At 40.3% G+C, this 19,845-nt stretch overlaps 1 protein-coding gene across 4 annotated transcripts in view; it reads right to left on the bottom strand.

Moving 5' to 3' along the window:
- Positions 1 to 2,394: 2,394 nt before the first annotated feature.
- Positions 2,395 to 19,845, bottom strand: part of doc2b (double C2-like domains, beta) — a 367,984-nt gene continuing 350,533 nt past the window's right edge. For 3 of the 4 annotated variants that reach the window (XM_061962748.2, XM_061962749.2, XM_061962747.2), the window contains 3 exons: positions 18,665 to 18,746; positions 9,236 to 9,332; positions 2,395 to 8,559 (listed from right to left, as the gene is read on the bottom strand). In XM_061962748.2, coding sequence (XP_061818732.2) covers positions 8,426 to 8,559; positions 9,236 to 9,332; positions 18,665 to 18,746 — 313 coding nt within the window. In that variant the 3' untranslated portion in view covers positions 2,395 to 8,425. Of the gene's footprint in view, positions 8,560 to 9,046; positions 9,333 to 18,664; positions 18,747 to 19,845 lie in introns of those variants that run through there. The other variant, XM_072913779.1, reaches the window with a different exon arrangement.

The raw sequence follows: 19,845 nt of genomic DNA on the forward strand, positions 1-19,845 counted from the left end.
CAGAGCAAAGGGGGGGCTATTTTGAAGAAAAGAGAATATAAAACATGTTTTCAGTTATTTCACCTTGTTTTGTTAAGTACATAACTCCACATGTGTTCATTCATAGTTTTGATGCCTTCAGTGACAATCTACAATTTATATAGTCATGAAAATAAAGAAAACTCATTGAATGAGAAGGTGTGTCCAAACTTTTGGCCTGTACTGTATGCATATATATATATATATATATATATATATATATATATATATATATATATATATATATATATATATATATATATATATATATGTATGTGTGGGAAAAAAATCACAAGACTATTTCATCTCTACAGGCCTGTTTCATGAGGGGGGGTACCCTCAATCATCAGGAGATTTTAATGGGAGCATTCGCATACCATGGTTTATATAGGGCACAGAGTGGGTGGGTACAGGCTGGCCTAGGGGCGTGGTGATTGGCTCATGTGTTACCTAGGAGGTGTTTCCGTCTATGGCGGCATGTTGTTACAATTTCGCTGCGCTTGTTGAGGGATGACAGGTCTGGACGGTAAATAATAAACAGTTTCTCTTTCAAGCATAGGTTGCATCTTTTATTACCACTATTGTAAGGTGTGCTGGATGCAAGAATTTGCCATGTTATTGAATATTCAACATTATTGTCTTTGAGGTCCCAAAAAAGAAAGCGGATACAATTTCACCCTCACCTATGAACCCACGCCAGGAAACCAGCCAAAAAAGAACAGAAAACGAAACGACATCATCTGGTACAACCCCCCATACAGCAAAAACGTCTCAACGAACATTGGACACAAATTCCTCAATCTGATTGACAAACACTTTCCCAAAGACAACAACCTAAGAAAAGTATTCAACAAGAACAACATTAAATTGAGCTACAGCTGCATGAACAATATACGACAAATCATCTCAAACCACAACAAAACAATTGCAAATGAGCCGTCGACCCCCAGTCAGAGCGACTCCAAAACCAACAAAGCATGTAACTGTCGAAAGAAACCTGATTGCCCCCTCAACGGGGGGTGCTTACAAACATCAGTTGTCTACCAATCTAAGGTAATACGCAAGGACATTAACACATCCGACACATATGTAGGATTAACCGAGGGTGAATTCAAAACCAGATGGAACAATCACAAGGCTTCTTTCAGGAACAAAAACCTGCGGAATACCACAGAACTCAGCAAACACATTTGGGACCTCAAAGACAATAATGTTGAATATTCAATAACATGGCAAATTCTTGCATCCAGCACACCTTACAATAGTGGTAATAAAAGATGCAACCTATGCTTGAAAGAGAAACTGTTTATTATTTACCGTCCAGACGTGTCATCCCTCAACAAGCGCAGCGAAATTGTAACAACATGCCGCCATAGACGGAAACACCTCCTAGGTAACACATGAGCCAATCACCACGCCCCTAGGCCAGCCTGTACCCACCCACTCTGTGCCCTATATAAACCATGGTATGCGAATGCTCCCATTAAAATCTCCTGACGATTGAGGGTACCCCCCCCTCATGAAACAGGCCTGTAGAGATGAAATAGTCTTGTGATTTTTTTCCCACACATACATATATTGCGCTCTACTACGGTATCGAGCACTATTTTTTGGATAACCTTATTAAGACATATATATATATATATATATATATATATATATATAATAGTACTGTATAGGTTATTGGGCATGTATTATACCTACAACTGGTTAAACAATGTGATATAGAAGTAAACTAATGTAATAAAATGGAAAGTGTATGTATTTTTAAACGTTAAAATAATAACTATATTATCAAAAATAATAATAATAAAGATAACATGTGGATAACTTTCCAATTGAGTTATATGCAAGTCAAAAGATGCTTGGGGGTCCGGTGTAAAGGAGCCCTCATGTGGGTTGTTATTACATTCTTGGATTCCGTCCTAGTGGGAAACAACATACAGTAGAAACAATACGCATAACAACAACAATAATAATAATAATGATAATACTACAAGGCTCTCATATTAGCAATGCCCTCTTGACCCCTTGCCCTTCTTCTTAGCAAAGCTTGCAAATGGCACAACATCAGCTGCAAGAAGAGGCTGTAAACGATACAAGCTTTTGTCATCATCATTAGTACTTTTTTTTTTTTTTCTTTTCTTTTTTTCGTCACCTACAAAAAAAAGAAACCAACCCTCATTCACGCACAGGCCAGGGTTTCATTTAGCAGGAAGTGTAAACAATAAGCTGCCCGATGGTGTGTCGGCGAGGTTTGACACCCGACTACTTGTTGATTGCAGCTGGTGCCTCTCGTGTGGGCTCTCTTGGCCCCCCCACCACCACCCCCAGGCTGTATGCATGTCCCCCCCCCCCACCCCCAAACATGGAATTATCAAACAAGCCGATTTCCAGTTTTCTCTACTTTCACTTCCAAACAAGGTAAAGGACCTCAATGACACGGTTAGGCACTTCATTAGGTACACGTGCATGCTCATTTCTGGTGGACACGCAGGCTTCACTACACATAATAAAACGTTGGCAAAATGGGTGCAGTATGTTTGATGGTTATGGTAACCTAGCGTGATGTCACTGTTTAAAATGTGAGTGCTATGTTAGCTCACGTAGCTATTGTAATGTTTCTATGTTGTTTTGGAACGCAGGCTTCGCTACACATCTTGAAATAAAGCCCCGCTAACTATCAGTTAGATTCAAACTTGGGTGCTGTTAGTTCGATTATCTAGTTTTATTTTTCGGCAAGTATGCTAACCTAGAATGATGTTGCTGTTAAAATGTGAGTGTCATTTTAGCACTGTAGCTCACGTAGCTATTGTAATGTGTCTATATGGTTTTGTAAAGGAGGCTTCACTACACATCTTAAAATAAAGCCCCGCTAACTATCAGTTGGATTCAAACTTGGGTGCTGTAAGTTCGATTATCTAGTTTTATTTTTCAGCGAGTCTGCTTACCTAGAATGATGTTGCTGTTAGAATGTGAGTGTAATGTTAGCACTGTAGCTCACGTAGCTATTGTAGTGTTTCTATATTGTTTTGTAAAACAGGCTTTGCTACACATCTTAAAATAAAGCACTGCTAACAATCAGTTAGATTCAAACTTGGGTGCTGTAAGTTCGATTATTTATTTTTATTTTTCAGCGAGTATGCTAACCTAGAATGATGTTGCTGTTAAAATGTGAGTGTAATGTTAGCACTGTAGCTCACGTAGCTATTGTAGTGTTTCTATATTGTTTTGTAAAGCAGGCTTTGCTACACATCTTAAAATAAAGCACTGCTAACTATCAGTTGGATTCAAACTTGGGTGCTGTAAGTTCGATTATTTAGTTTTATTTTTCAGCGAGTATGCTAACCTAGAATGATGTTGCTGTTAAAGTGTGAGTGTAATGTTAGCACGGTAGCTATTGTAATGTTTCTACATTGTTTTGTAAAGCAGGCTTGGCTACACATCTTAAAATAAAGCCCCACTAACTATCAATTAGATTCAAACTTGGGTGCTGTAAGTTCGATTATTTATTTTTATTTTTCAGCGAGTATGCTAACCTAGAATGATGTTGCTGTTAAAATGTGAGTGTAATGTTAGCACTGTAGCTATTGTAATGTTTCTACATTGTTTTGTAAAGCAGGCTTCACTACACATCTTAAAATAAAGCCCTGCTAACTATCAATTAGATTCAAACTTGGGTGCTGTAAGTTTGATTATTTAGTTTTATTTTTCAGCGAGTATGCTAACCTAGAATGGTGTTGCTGTTAAAATGTGAGTGTAATGTTAGCACTGTAGCTCACATAGCTATTGTAATGTTTCTATATTATTTTGTAAAACAGGCGTCGCTACACATCTTAAAATAAAGCACTGCTAACTATCAGTTAGATTCAAACTTGGGTGCTGTAAGTTCGATTATTTAGTTTTATTTTTCAGCGAGTATGCTAACCTAGAATGATGTTGCTGTTAAAGTGTGAGTGTAATGTTAGCACTGTAGCTATTGTAATGTTTCTACATTGTTTTGTAAAGCAGGCTTGGCTACACATCTTAAAATAAAGCCCCACGAACTATCAATTAGATTCAAACTTGGGTGCTGTAAGTTCGATTATTTATTTTTATTTTTCAGCGAGTATGCTAACCTAGAATGATGTTGCTGTTAAAATGTGAGTGTAATGTTAGCACTGTAGCTATTGTAATGTTTCTACATTGTTTTGTAAAGCAGGCTTGGCTACACATCTTAAAATAAAGCACTGCTAACTATCAGTTAGATTCAAACTTGGGTGCTGTAAGTTCGATTATTTAGTTTTATTTTTCAGTGAGTATGCTAACCTAGAATGATGTTGCTGTTAAAGTGTGAGTGTAATGTTAGCACGGTAGCTATTGTAATGTTTCTACATTGTTTTGTAAAGCAGGCTTGGCTACACATCTTAAAATAAAGCCCCACTAACTATCAATTAGATTCAAACTTGGGTGCTGTAAGTTCGATTATTTATTTTTATTTTTCAGCGAGTATGCTAACCTAGAATGATGTTGCTGTTAAAATGTGAGTGTAATGTTAGCACTGTAGCTATTGTAATGTTTCTACATTGTTTTGTAAAGCAGGCTTCACTACACATCTTAAAATAAAGCCCTGCTAACTATCAATTAGATTCAAACTTGGGTGCTGTAAGTTTGATTATTTAGTTTTATTTTTCAGCGAGTATGCTAACCTAGAATGGTGTTGCTGTTAAAATGTGAGTGTAATGTTAGCACTGTAGCTCACATAGCTATTGTAATGTTTCTATATTATTTTGTAAAACAGGCGTCGCTACACATCTTAAAATAAAGCCCTGCTAAATATCAGTTAGATTCAATCTTGGGTGCTGTAAGTTTTATTATTTAGTTTTATTTTTCAGCAAGTATGCTAACCTAGAATGGTGTTGCTGTTAAAATGTGAGTGTAATGTTAGCACTGTAGCTATTGTAATGTGTCTATATGGTTTTTGTAAAGGAGGCTTCGCTACACATCTTAAAATAAAGCCGTGCTAACTATCAGTTAGATTCAAACTTGGGTGCTGTAAGTTCGATTATCTAGTTTTATTTTTCAGCGAGTCTGCTTACCTAGAATGATGTTGCTGTTAGAATGTGAGTGTAATGTTAGCACTGTAGCTCACGTAGCTATTGTAGTGTTTCTATATTGTTTTGTAAAGCAGGCTTTGCTACACATCTTAAAATAAAGCCCTGCCAACTATCAGTTAGATTCAAACTTGGGTGCTGTAAGTTCGATTATTTAGTTTTATTTTTCAGCGAGTATGCTAACCTAGAATGATGTTGCTGTTAAAATGTGAGTGTAATGTTAGCACTGTAGCTATTGTAATGTTTCTACATTGTTTTGTAAAGCAGGCTTCACTACACATCTTAAAATAAAGCCCTGCTAACTATCAATTAGATTCAAACTTGGGTGCTGTAAGTTTGATTATTTAGTTTTATTTTTCAGCGAGTATGCTAACCTAGAATGGTGTTGCTGTTAAAATGTGAGTGTAATGTTAGCACTGTAGCTCACATAGCTATTGTAATGTTTCTATATTATTTTGTAAAACAGGCGTCGCTACACATCTTAAAATAAAGCCCTGCTAAATATCAGTTAGATTCAATCTTGGGTGCTGTAAGTTTTATTATTTAGTTTTATTTTTCAGCAAGTATGCTAACCTAGAATGGTGTTGCTGTTAAAATGTGAGTGTAATGTTAGCACTGTAGCTATTGTAATGTGTCTATATGGTTTTTGTAAAGGAGGCTTCGCTACACATCTTAAAATAAAGCCGTGCTAACTATCAGTTAGATTCAAACTTGGGTGCTGTAAGTTCGATTATCTAGTTTTATTTTTCAGCGAGTCTGCTTACCTAGAATGATGTTGCTGTTAGAATGTGAGTGTAATGTTAGCACTGTAGCTCACGTAGCTATTGTAGTGTTTCTATATTGTTTTGTAAAGCAGGCTTTGCTACACATCTTAAAATAAAGCCCTGCCAACTATCAGTTAGATTCAAACTTGGGTGCTGTAAGTTCGATTATTTAGTTTTATTTTTCAGCGAGTATGCTAACCTAGAATGATGTTGCTGTTAAAGTGTGAGTGTAATGTTAGCACGGTAGCTATTGTAATGTTTCTACATTGTTTTGTAAAGCAGGCTTGGCTACACATCTTAAAATAAAGCCCCACTAACTATCAATTAGATTCAAACTTGGGTGCTGTAAGTTCGATTATTTATTTTTATTTTTCAGCGAGTATGCTAACCTAGAATGGTGTTGCTGTTAAAATGTGAGTGTAATGTTAGCACTGTAGCTATTGTAATGTTTCTACATTGTTTTGTAAAGCAGGCTTCACTACACATCTTAAAATAAAGCCCTGCTAACTATCAATTAGATTCAAACTTGGGTGCTGTAAGTTTGATTATTTAGTTTTATTTTTCAGCGAGTATGCTAACCTAGAATGGTGTTGCTGTTAAAATGTGAGTGTAATGTTAGCACTGTAGCTCACGTAGCTATTGTAATGTTTCTATATTGTTTTGTAAAACAGGCGTCGCTACACATCTTAAAATAAAGCCCTGCTAAATATCAGTTAGATTCAATCTTGGGTGCTGTAAGTTTTATTATTTAGTTTTATTTTTCAGCAAGTATGCTAACCTAGAATGGTGTTGCTGTTAAAATGTGAGTGTAATGTTAGCACTGTAGCTATTGTAATGTGTCTATATGGTTTTTGTAAAGGAGGCTTCGCTACACATCTTAAAATAAAGCCGTGCTAACTATCAGTTAGATTCAATCTTGGGTGCTGTAAGTTTTATTATTTAGTTTTATTTTTCAGCAAGTATGCTAACCTAGAATGATGTTGCTGTTAAAATGTGAGTGTAATGTTAGCACTGTAGCTCACGTAGCTATTGTAATGTTTCTATATTGTTTTGTAAAGCAGGCTTCGCTACACATCTTAAAATAAAGCCCCGCTAACTATCAATTAGATTCAAACTTGGGTGCTGTAAATTCGATTATATAGTTTTATTTTTCAGCAAATATGCTAACCTAGAATGATGTTGCCGTTAAAATGTGAGTGTAATGTTAGCACTGTAGCTCACGTAGCTATTGTAATGTTTCTATATTTTGTAAAGCAGGCTTCGCTACACATCTTAAAATAAAGCCCCGCTAACTATCAGTTAGACTCAAACTAACCTAGAATGATGTTGCTGTTAAAATGTGAGTGTAATGTTAGCATGTAGCTCGCATAGCTATGCTAAAGTTGCTAAACGTTTGACTTCATTCGCAAAAGGGGGATTTTATATTTTTTTGCGATTATGCCAACCTGGCATAATGTTGCTGTTGAAATGTGACTCTAATGTTAGCATGTAGCTCAAATAGCTATGCTAAAGTTGCTAACGTTTGACTTCATTCGTAAAAGGGGGATTTTATATTTTTTTGCGATTATGCCAACCTGGCATAATGTTGCTGTTGAAATGTGACTCTAATGTTAGCATGTCGCTCACATAGCTAAGTTAGAGTTGCTAAAAATGTGTGTCCTCCCGTCTACCGCCTTGATCAACGTTACGTTGTTGTCTGCGATATATAGAATCTAATACGTTGGACTAGTGGAGTTACAGTGTATAAGTTAAAAGTGGATAAAGTGCACAATAGCACTTCTGGGAGACCAGCTGTGTTGGAAACCCGTGTGGACGAACACAGCTCGTTAGCATTAAACCTGAAGACACACAAAACTGCGTGGTCGCAGTCGGGATTTTGTCCGATACACTATTAGATGGCGTAAGTGTACCTAATGAAGTGACCAATAGTGTACCAAAACGTTTTTGTTGCAGGTACTACATTCGGTACCTTTTAATCTTTTTCTGGTACCACTGCTTGTTGCTCATTGGTCGATGGCAACATGACGGTTACTCGACTGTAGAAGTGACAAAACCTGCATGCTAACAACACAGTAGCATAGTCTCCATCTTGTCGGATAAAATCGACGCTAACACACGCTACGCGCCGTTGTTTGTGAGCATGTTTTGTTCTGCGTTAAGACGCCATCGCCGCGGGACGTTCCCCACTACTCCGGAAAAACCGTCCCGACCGTAAACCGAGGCGAGTAGAATAAGAAAGGGACCGGAAAGTTCTACAATCCTCCGTCGAGTGCAAGACAAGAAAATAAACATTGAACTCTTTGCGATATTAGCATACATGCATATTCCCCATGGCTACATCCTTCACCGGAACCGCCTTCACGAGTCGTTGCTATAGCGATGAACCCCCCCCCAAGCCATGCTGTAATAAAGTTCCTTTCACTTGAGCCCTGTAGAGAGAGAGAGAAGGTCAGTGTACTTGAGGAGAGGGGAGAGCAGGACGCGATGGATGGAATGGATGCAGGCGTCCAATCGGGTCGGGCTCCGGTCTCCGGTCTCCGGTCTCCGGTCTCAGTCATTTAGCGAACCGGGTAATTCGTTGGTCAGCGTGTGCCAGCGCTCGATTTTCTTGTCCTTGTTCTTGAGGCAGTCGAACCAGTGTTTCAGCCTCTCTCCGTTGGCGTTGATGCCCAGAGACACACCACCTGAAGATGGGAAGACAATCATTGGAATCCAAAAAATCGGATTCAGGACTGTGGCGGATTAAAAAAAAAACCAAGATTAGTTCTAGGCTTCGGGCCAATTTGCCGCAGTGGAAACAAGTCGGTGACTATTGTGGAGAATGCATATAAATCTTTTAGAGTTATTTCTTTATTCATAGTCATGTTTGAATCACCTAGTGTTTTTCCATTTGTACTCTTTCTATTTTTTCATTCTATGTCCGCAAGTAAACTGTGTGTTACCTTGAAGACTTGGAATGTAGGAGTTGGAGTACTCCCTTATATCTTATCTGTAGTAGAACAATGAGCCTGTATTCCTTTCTGGAGAGGGTGGGGGCTGTTTGCGGATTCAAGAATTAGTCTCTTTCCGTTTGAATGCCAGATCAACTAGATCAGCTGATACGAATGTATTAATTAAGTTGGTCTCCCAAAGCTTTGGAATAAACTAGAAAATATTCCAATTCTGTCTTGATGGTCCTTCTTACTCAGCATATATGTCATCGAAAGAATTTGGGATTGACCAGTAACTTAGAGTCCCTTGGAGGAAGAACTGGTCTGACGCAACACTATCCACTTACAGGAGCGAGTAGCTACCGTTAAAACCCCCCAGCTGGCGGACGCTATTGTCGCCAGCTACCCACAACTCTCCGGAGGCACTTACCGATGAAATCGTTGGACTTCCCGAGGTCGTAATCCCACACCGTCACCTCCAGAGTCTTCTTGGTGAGGTCTGCATACTTGATGTCGTAGGAGAACTCCTGGACAGTAGAACAGTAGAGGCCAACTTGAACGACAAGTGAGAAGCTGTTATACTCCTGAAGTCTACCCCAGGGCAGCTGTGGCTACAAATGTAGCTTACCACCACCAGGTATGAATGAATGATGGGTTCCCACTTCTCTGTGAGCGCTTTGAGTATCTAATAATAGAAAAGCGCGGTATAAAATTTAATCCATTATTATTTCATTATTATTTGAAGCAGGGGTATGCAAAGTGCGGGCCGCATCTCATTCTAAAAAACTATTCCCATATTTTTCGGACTATAAGGCGCACTTAAAATCCTTGTAATTTTCGCAAAAAATCGACAGTGCACCTTATAACCCACTGCGCCTTAGGTTATAGAGTTTGTATCCAATCAGAATTCAGCTAGCTTATGTTGCCATGCTGTACGAAATCTGCCCGAGGCCTTCAGAATCAACAATGTGAGCGTCCGTGCACTGTAAGGTAAGCGATCGGGGACATACAGTTGATAGACAATTGCGATAGCCAATCAGATCACGAGTTGTTGTCAGTAAGGTCTTCTAGATGGCCTCACATTGAACGTGACATTTACGCGTTTTGTGATTGGATACTCACTGGCACCGTTAGCGGATGAATTTGAGAACATAGAGTTGATAGACAGTTGCGATAGCCAATCAGATCACAAGTTGTTGACAGTAGCCTATCTCGGTAGCCTGATGTTAACGAGACTGTGATTGGATACTCACTTGTCATTCCAAAGTGAGTATCCATTCACAAGTTTCAATTTAGCAGAAAGTGTTGCACCATAGCAGCGAATGAGAAGAAAACGTTAACGAGGTGGCAGATATATATTTGCAAGGCCATTTTCAAGAAGGATACTTAAAGAGAAACTACATCTTGTGAGACCATGTCGGCCAACCCCGGAAGCTAGCTCAGCTGTTCTGGCGATGAAATGGGGAAATGCTCGCCATTTTCACTCGAATAAGTCGACGACGAGGGGTACCACTGGCTTATACGGCGTCGAATAGGTGCTTTAAATTGCGAGTTCAAATATTTTATTTTTTCACTTTAATATGTTTTTTGCAATTTAAATTTTGACAGTACCACATAAGATATTTTTTAATTGCTGATGCGTTTTAATTGATTTTTAAATGCGGCAGAAAATAACCCGTTTTGTACATTGCTGATGTGTTTCGATATTCAGTAGTGCGTAAATGTGTTCCTGTATAGTATTTCTCCAGCAATGGTCAATGATGGTAATCTTTGAAGTCGGACATCACTGAAGGCCTAGGTGGGGAACACACGGCCCACCACTGGTAAATAGTAATATTTTTCTACGCACACTCTAGCGATAAGCGATTACACCCGTAAAGGTAGAGTATAGTACTACATAGGGATGATTATTGTACTGCAAGATGACTACTTTTACCTTTATTCTCTAGGGCAAAACAAGTATTAGATGCGCTCTTGTGCTGTAAACCTTAAACCTGATGGGTCCAACATACAATCAGTACTTTAATCTTCTTTAAAAGCAGTTTGTTTTTCCCGGTGAAGTAGATTTAGCTCCCGATGAGGTCCTAAATGTAGTTTGTAATAACAATACACGGTTTGTGTCGCGGCAATAGTGGCTAAGGGAACACAAGTCATGGAAAGATGGATGCAGATACTCTCAAAGTGCTGGTCAGTGTACTGCAAGTGTTAAAGTCCTTCGTGTTGGAACTCTTAAAGAGTGAATAATCAATACAGCTGGCATTCTTGCGTGTGTGTGTGTGTGTGTGTGTGTGTGTGTGTGTGTGTGTGTATCAATTTGCAACAGCGTTCATTCATCGGGGGTCTGCTTTGATTTGGATTCATCTCGGTGAAATCCCCACCCTTAATATCAAAGTAGGCCCACATGTTTGTCTCTGATGGAAAGACCAAGAGGTGATGGAGGAATATAGATGGAAAAAAATGTCAAAGGAAATGTCAAGCCGCTGGCCTTTGAGCGTGTTTGGCCGAGGTTGTCCTATCGCGTTCACGATGGCACGGGGAAAGCCAGCTCCCACCTGAAAATTGAAATGCCTTTCTTGCTGCAGAAATATATTGGAAACACCATAAGTGTACATACATGTATTATGCTTTGGGTGGTGAAGTATACCATTTTGTACTAAATGCTACTAGCTATGGGGCAGGGGGTGATTTGCCCCACCAGCTCCAACAAAGATGGCGCTATTTGATTTGATCCTTTTTATATTTCATTCATCTTAGAGCAGTCAAAAAAACTCCAAATAATGGACCAAATGTGGGGCAAACGAAAACCTGTATTCATATACAAACATTCTTCCCTTGGCTCAGTACAGGTTAATGGCCCCATCACCACATGGCAGATATATAGATATATTTTTTTTAAGCAAGTACTATCATTTGTTGGTCCTAAAATGAAGCATTTTAATCATAAAAACTAAAAATACCAATAATACCGCAGTATTTGCCACTAGAAGAGAGCAAATCTTTGGCACTTCACCTGCCGTCTCTGCATCCTGGGTACAGATCAACCGATTATAGGCGTGGATATTTGGCATTTTGACGTATATCGGTAACTTCAACAGAGCTACATCAGCAGATACAATACATACACATATGATAGCAGTATTTAGTAACTGAAAAACTAAATATTGAAGTGAAGTAGGTAGTAATAACCACTGCACAAGCACCGGCTCATTTGCCCTGCATAAGAAGAGTTCCCTTTTTGCTGGAGCCCAATTACTTAAAAAAAAAATAAAAAAAATAATTAAGAATAAAAAAATACTTTCACTGTCAATAATTCTCCCCAAATATGTTTTGATATCTAACAGGGCATGTCTCTGAGTTCTTGTGAGAATTTTTCTCCAGTTTACTTTCACTGCGGTGCTCTCGCAAAAAAATTAAAAATGTTGTCCTTTGTGTGTGTGTGTGTGTGTGTATATATATATATATATATATATATATATATATATATATAATTGTGTGTGTGTGTGCGTGTATATATATGTATGCATATATATGTATATATATATATATTGTTATATATATATGTATGTGTGTCAGTGTGTGTGTGTATATGTATATATATATATATGTATATATATATATATATATATATATATATATATATATATATATATATATATATATATAGGTATGTGTCAGTGTGTGTACATATAATATATATCTAAATGTATCATATGTACACGTATATGTATTGGCTTTATATGTGTTTATTTATGTATAGGGTATATATATAGGCTATATATATATACAGTATATTGGCTATATATATAAATGTATCATATATGTACACATATACATGTATAGGCTGTATATATATATATTGGCTATATATATAAATGTATCATATATGTACACATATACATGTATAGGCTATATATATATATATATATATATATATATATATATATATATATATATATATATATATGTATATGTATGTATATATATGTGTGTATATATATATATATATATATATATGTATATATATATATATATATATATATATATGTATGTATGTATATATATTTATGTATAGGGTATATATAGGCTATATATATATATTGGCTATATATATAAATGTATCATATATGTACACATATATATGTATAGGCTATATATATATTTATATATATACAATATATATATATATATATATATATATATACTATGTATGTATGTGTATATATATATATATATAGACTATGTATGTATGTATATGTATATATGTATTTATATACTATGTATGTATGTGTATATATATATATTTATATACATATATGTATGTGTGTGTGTGTGTGTATTGTTAATTTACATGCTTTCGGCACCCGGCCAAATTGTTTTAGCCCCGAGTCAAAAAGTTTGGCAGTAGCTGGCAAGTTATTGTGTATTTTTTCAAATTTTCCCAGGAGATGGCCTATATTTTGAAATGCAAATGTGGATGTTCTTCTTAGACACACCTAATAAAGGTGTATGTGAAATCTCCTGATGTTTTTTGGTGCTAAATTAACCACTAGATTAGCGCCGCATTAAACATTATGTTTAAATAACTTTGACTGCAAATTAATATCGCCTACAAATATCGGTTATCACCTTGACTACTAAAATGTGATATCGGTATCGGCCCTGAAAAAACATTGGTAAATTGGATGGTTACGAAATAACCGTGGTTCTATGGTCAACACGCCACCGTATGGGTCACTCTCTCCAAAGCAGTTTTCGGAGACAATGTAGGAAATGAATCACATTCACACCTCTGCCCTGCGGGCGCAATCAGCAATTGTACATACAGCTTTGCAATCACCTCTTCAGTCGCTTTTCTCCGACTGAGGCAGAACCAGCTTTCTGAATGACACTGCAAGCTGGCGTGTTGACCTTTATTAATAGAAGCATGTTTACCTTCCACAACCATCCGTTCTATTTCATATCAGGTCAACACGCCACAGTATGGGTCAGCAGTGTACCAAATAAGGTCAGGCAGGAGAGGAAGTGAGGCCAAAAACCCTTAGAATAACAGTTCGGTTCAGAACATAGTTCATTGAGGAAAGCCTCAGGTTTTGATTAAACAGTCAAAGGCCAATGAAGGCCACCTGTTGTGAAATAAACAATTTTCAACTGAGAAAAGGTCCCCTCTAACAGAACCTCCTTAATCAATGAAACACAACCACCAGGTGAATACCAGCCCTGAAGTCACGGTCTCGCATGGCAGGGACAGCACAGTTCACTGGCCTGCCTCCAGAACAGCAGAAGCTATTGACTAAGCAACAGTTCGCCTGTAAAACCTTGCGAAGGTCCTGGAAGAGGCCCAAACAGCTGCCGCACAAATGTCCTCCAAGGAAAGCCCCCTTAAAGAGTGTCCAAGAGGCAGCCATCCCTCTGGTGGAGTGGGCCACCACTCCTCTAGATGGAGAGATTCCAGCACCATCATACACCAGAGGCCTCGACAACCCAGCGGGCCAAACGTTGCTTGGAGAGAGCTTGGCCCAGCTTAGCTTTCCATAGATCACAAATAATTGATCGGTCTGTTTAAAAGGGTGTGTGCGATCAATGTATACCCTCTGGGGCCGGACTGGACAGAGTAAGTGCAACTGGGCTGCCTCTGCAGATTTATAGAGTGGAGGATAAAAAGGCTCCAGAACCAAGGGTCTCAACACAAAAGAGCAAGGGAACACCTTCGGTAAAAAAGATGGTTTAGGCAGGAGAGAGATGGCAGATCCTCCTAACCTCAGACAAGAAGGATATGCAGACAGGGTATGCAATTCAGAAACCTGCTTCACTGAAGCCATGGCAAGGAGAGAGACTGTTTTGAGGGAAATAAGCTCCGGCCCCAATTTGGCTAAAGGTTCAAAAGGAGGCTCCGACAGAGCCTGCAGCACCAACTGCAAATCCAATGATAGGACCATGTGGGACCTAGGTGACCGTATATACAGTACCTAGACCCCTTTGGAAAAAAAATTGCTAATAAGGGGCTGTGAGCCCACTGTCCTACCCTCAATAGGGATGTGATGATAGCCCCTCAGGGTGGATTCTGTCAGCACTTTCTCCAGCAGTGACTGTAAAAATAGGATGGCCCTCCGTGTGCCACAGCAGACCGGGTTCCAGCCCTTTCCTGCATGCCACTAGCAAAACAGTTTCCATCTTCTAGCGTAAATCACCCTGGCAGAGGGAGCTCTGGCTGCCTGCAGGGTGGGCCCCATCTAGGGGCCAGATATGTAGGCGGTTAATCCCCGGGTTCTGGTGCCTGAGCTCCCCTTGAGCCTGCGACAGCTTGTTCAGCCAGCAGCCTCTGCAAAGTTGGCTGATGTGGGCAATCTGGGACCACAATCAGAACCCTGGCCTCCATCATCCCCAACTTGGCTACAACACCTACAAGGGAGGAAATGCATAAAGCAGGCCGTGGGGCCACCGGAATGCAACAGCGTCCACCCCCAATGTCCCTACCCGACCCGCTATTGAGTACCGCAGTGGGTGGTCTCCAGTGAGGCAAATAGGTTTACCTGGGCCTCTCCGAATCGAGACCAAATGGCTTCCAAAATCTTTGGGTTAAGCTGCCATTCCCCTGGCCTGGGGCCACCCCTGGACAGGAGATCTGCTGCTACGTTTACCTCCTCTTGCAAATGGATAGATTTCAGGGACACATCCTGTGCATGAGCCAAGAGGAGGAGTTTGTGTGCCAGGTCGTGCAGGGACCATGACTGTAGACATTCTTCGTGGTTGATGTTGGCAACCACCGTTAAATTGTCGGTCCGAACCAACACATGCTTCTCCTGAATCACGGGACGGAAGTACACCAAGGCCTGATACACTGCCTCCAGTTCAAGCAGATTAATGTGAGCCTCCCTCTGAAAGGGGTCCACCAGCCCCAGGCCGGATGGTGCTACCATGGAGCCCCCCCAGCTTGCTTCTGAGGCGTCTGTAGGAACGGCCACCTTTCAGCCCACTGGGGCCCAGGGCTGTGGTTCACTGTGCAATTGCTGGTAGACAAATCAAAGACACAGGGATAGCCATCCTCAAGGGGGCTCACCTTGTGCCTGGCGAGCCAACGGTGCCGCAGTTGCACATAAAGCAAACCCCAGGGGCAACACTTGGGAGGCTGCTGCCATGAGGTCCAACAGCCTCCGACCATGCTTCACTGTTATGTGTTTGCCCACATTTAAATGTGACAAGCTGTCCATCAGCACAGCTGTCCTCTTCAAGGTCAGGACATCTCTCACTGAGGTTGAATCTATGACCAAACCCAGATATTCCACCATCCTGGATGGAACAAGGCAACTCTTATCCCTGTTGAAGGCCAGCCCCAGGTCCTCAAGGTGTTTCAACATTGTCGAGGTCTCGAGCCGGGCTTGTTCTGTTGAGGAGCAAACCAACCAATCGTCCAGGTAATTCACGATATGAATACCCTGGCAACAGAGAGTGGCTAGAGCCACCTACATGCACTTTGTGAAGGTGTGGGACAGGCCAAACAGGAGGACGGTGTGCTCGTATACAGTGCCTTGAAAGAAGAACCGGAGGAACTTTCTGTGGCCTCAGTGTACAGGAATGTAGACGTATGCGTCTCACAGATCCACTGTAGTGAACCATACCCTGTGCCTTATAGATAACAGAAGGCCCGACTGAAACTCTTTAGGTTCAAGATAGGATGGAGGCCTCTGTCTTCCTTTGGACCCATGAAGTAGGTCGAATAAAACTCTTGGCGCATCGCGCTGCTAGGGACAGGCGTTATTGCCCCCTGCATTCTGCAGAAGAGCCAAGACCTCTGCTACAAGGAACTGACAATCTGTCATACGAGGGTAGGAATAATTCCGTAAAACGGTGGTGGTCTGTGTTGGAACTGAAGTCTGTACCCTGACTCCAGTGTATTCAGTATCCAAGGGCAGCGAGTTCACTGGCGCCAGTGAGCTTGAAGCCGGAGGCCGATAACCGTCAGCGACAGAAACGGTCGCCAGCCGACTGGAGTCTGGTGTCCCCTAAGATGGGAGGTCCTACTGCGACTCCCGTTGCGAAAGGAACGCTGGTGAGCCTGGCCACCCCTGACCTGGCTCCCTCGACCCCGGTACACATTTGAGGCTGGTACATCTCTCACAGAGCGCGTCAGCAACCTCGCCCTACGAGACTGCTCCATAAGGCTGTCTCACAGGGTGGACCGAAAACCTCTCCTGGCACCATTGGAACATATAGTTTCACGTAATCATGTCTCAATCTGAAAACCAGGAAAAGAGACTAAACAGCTGTATATAAAGGCTCTGATTGCAGGGACGTAGGTGTTAATGTGATTTATTTGCTACGTTGTCTCCTGAAACAGCTCACCCTTGGAGAGAGTGACCCATATGGTGGCGTGTTGACCTGATATGTAATAGAACTCTAATTTTGGGGTTCGAGACCCACACAGAACCTATATATCAGTGGCTCAGCGGCCTTGTGGTTAGAGTGTCCGCCCTGAGATCGGTAGGTCGTGAGTTCAAACCCCGGCCGAGTCATACCAAAGACTATAAAAATGGGATCCATTTCCTCCCTGCTTGACACTCAGCATCAAGGGTTGGAATTCCCGAGCACGGCCACCGCTGCTGCTCACTGCTCCCCTCACCTCCCAGGGGGTGAAACAAGGGGATGGGTGAAATGCAGAGGACAAATTTCACCACACCTAGTGTGTGTATGTGACAATCATTGGTACTTTAACTTTAATATTATGTTTGTTTTTATGTTAATTTTGTTTTTATGTTAATTTTGTTGATTTGCATCCAAAATAACTGTTGATTAGGTCCAAAACGTGCATCTAATCAAATTCAAGTTTCAGTCAAATAATAATAAAAAAATTAGGGATGTCCGATATTATCGGCCGATAAATGCGTTAAAATGTAATATCGGAAATTATCGGTATCATTTTTTTTATTATCGGTATTGGTGTTTTTTTTTTGTTTTGTTTTTTATTAAATCAACATAAAAAACACAAGATATACTTACAATTAGTGCACCAACCCAAAAAATCTCCCTCACCCATTTACACTCATTCACACTAATTTGCATAAAAGGGTTGTTTCTTTCTGTTATTAATATTGTGGTTCCTACATTATATATCAATATATATCAATACAGTCTGCAAGGGATACAGTTCGTAAGCACACATGATTGTGCGTGCTGCTAGTCCACTAATAGTACTAACCTTTAACAGTTAATTTTACTAATTTTCATTAATTACTAGTTTCTATGCAACTGTTTTTATATTGTTTTACTTTCTTTTCTTTTTTTTTTAATATTTTTAATTTATTTATCTTATTTTATTTTATTAATTTAAAAAAAAACAACCTTATCTTCACCATACCTGGTTGTCCAAATTAGGCATAATAATGTGTTAATTCCACGACTGTATATATCGGTTGGTATCGGTTGGTATCGGTATCGGTAATTAAAGAGTTGGACAATATCGGAATATCGGATATCGGCAAAAAGCCATTATCGGACGTCCCTATAAAAAATGTTCCACCCAAATAAAGTGTGAAAAAAATGTAACCCCATTTTTGGGTTGATGGTAAAAAAAAAGTAATCTCTGTTAAAAACACACAACAGCCACAAGGAGGTCACCTGTTTAACATTCATCATCCTTTTTTCCTTAATGTCGTTCTTTGTGTACGGCACCACCATGAACTAAATGTTGCACCTTCTTGACCGGCTTGTGAAAAACCGGGACAAATCCTCACCCTGGCAGCCGTACAAGCTTTTACTAGTTGTGTAGCACATAAACACATCTGGTTAAAGACTGGCAAAAACGCTCTTTTTTTCATTTATTGTTGCGAGCTCTGGGCAGAGTCGCTGCTGGGCGCCTCTCTACCTCATTGAACTCTGGATTGAGCGTCTTCTTCTTCACAGCCGTCTTGTGCTTTGACTTTTTGTTCTCGTCAGGCTTCAGGTACCTGCAGGACAGAAAGGAGGGGAATTTAATGTACCGTATTTTCCGCACTATAAGGCGCACCTAAAAACCACACATTTTCTCAAAAGCTGACAGTGCGCCTTATAACCCGGTGCGCTTTATTACGATTCATTTTCATAAAGTTTCGATCTCGCAACTTCGGTAAACAGCCGCCATCTTTTTTCCCGGTAGAACAGGAAGCGCTTCTTCTTCTACGCAAGCAACCGCCAAGGAAAGCACCCGCCCCCATAGAACAGGAAGCGCTTCTTCTTCTACTGTAAGCAACCACCCGCCCCCGGAAGAAGAAGAAAAAACGCGCGGATATCACCGTACGTTTCATTTCCTGTTTACATCTGTAAAGACCACAAAATGGCTCCTACTAAGCGACAAGGATCCGGTTCATAAAAAGACGCAATCTCTCCATCCGCACACGGATTACTACCGTATTTCACAGCAACTGATATTCCTGTGAACCGCACTGTGGAACGGGAGCACGTACGGTGAATATTCGCACCACAGGGAATGAGAAGTCATCCTTCACTGTGGTTCTAGCTTGCCATGCTAACTTCCACCCATGGTGATATTCAAAAGGAAGACCTTGCCAAAAGAGACCTTTCCAGCCGGCGTCATCATAAAAGCTAACTCGAAGGGATGGATGGATGAAGAAAAGATGAGCGAGTGGTTAAGGGAAGTTTACGCGAAGAGGCCGGGTGGCTTTTTTCACACAGCTCCGAAGGCGAACACACCTTCACTAAGACGGGCAGACAGCGCCGGACGACATACGCCAACATTTGCCAGTGGATCGTAAATGCCTGGGCAGATATTTCGGTCACAACTGTGGTCCGAGCTTTCCGGAAGGCAGGATTCACAGAACAACAGCGACACTGACTCCGATGACTTCGACGAGACGGAACCGGCCATTTTGGATACCACGCTTGCGCAACTTTTCAATTCGGACACCAAAGACGAAGAATTCGAAGGATTTACGAATGAAGAATAACTTCAGAAGGTGAGCGCTATGTTTATTTTGTGTGTTGTGACATTAACGTTCGAGCAACATTATGTTGCTATTGCTCTACACCATTTTGAATTTTACTATGTTT

This window comes from Nerophis lumbriciformis, linkage group LG09, assembly GCF_033978685.3.
Source record: "Nerophis lumbriciformis linkage group LG09, RoL_Nlum_v2.1, whole genome shotgun sequence".
Taxonomy (NCBI): domain Eukaryota; kingdom Metazoa; phylum Chordata; class Actinopteri; order Syngnathiformes; family Syngnathidae; genus Nerophis; species Nerophis lumbriciformis.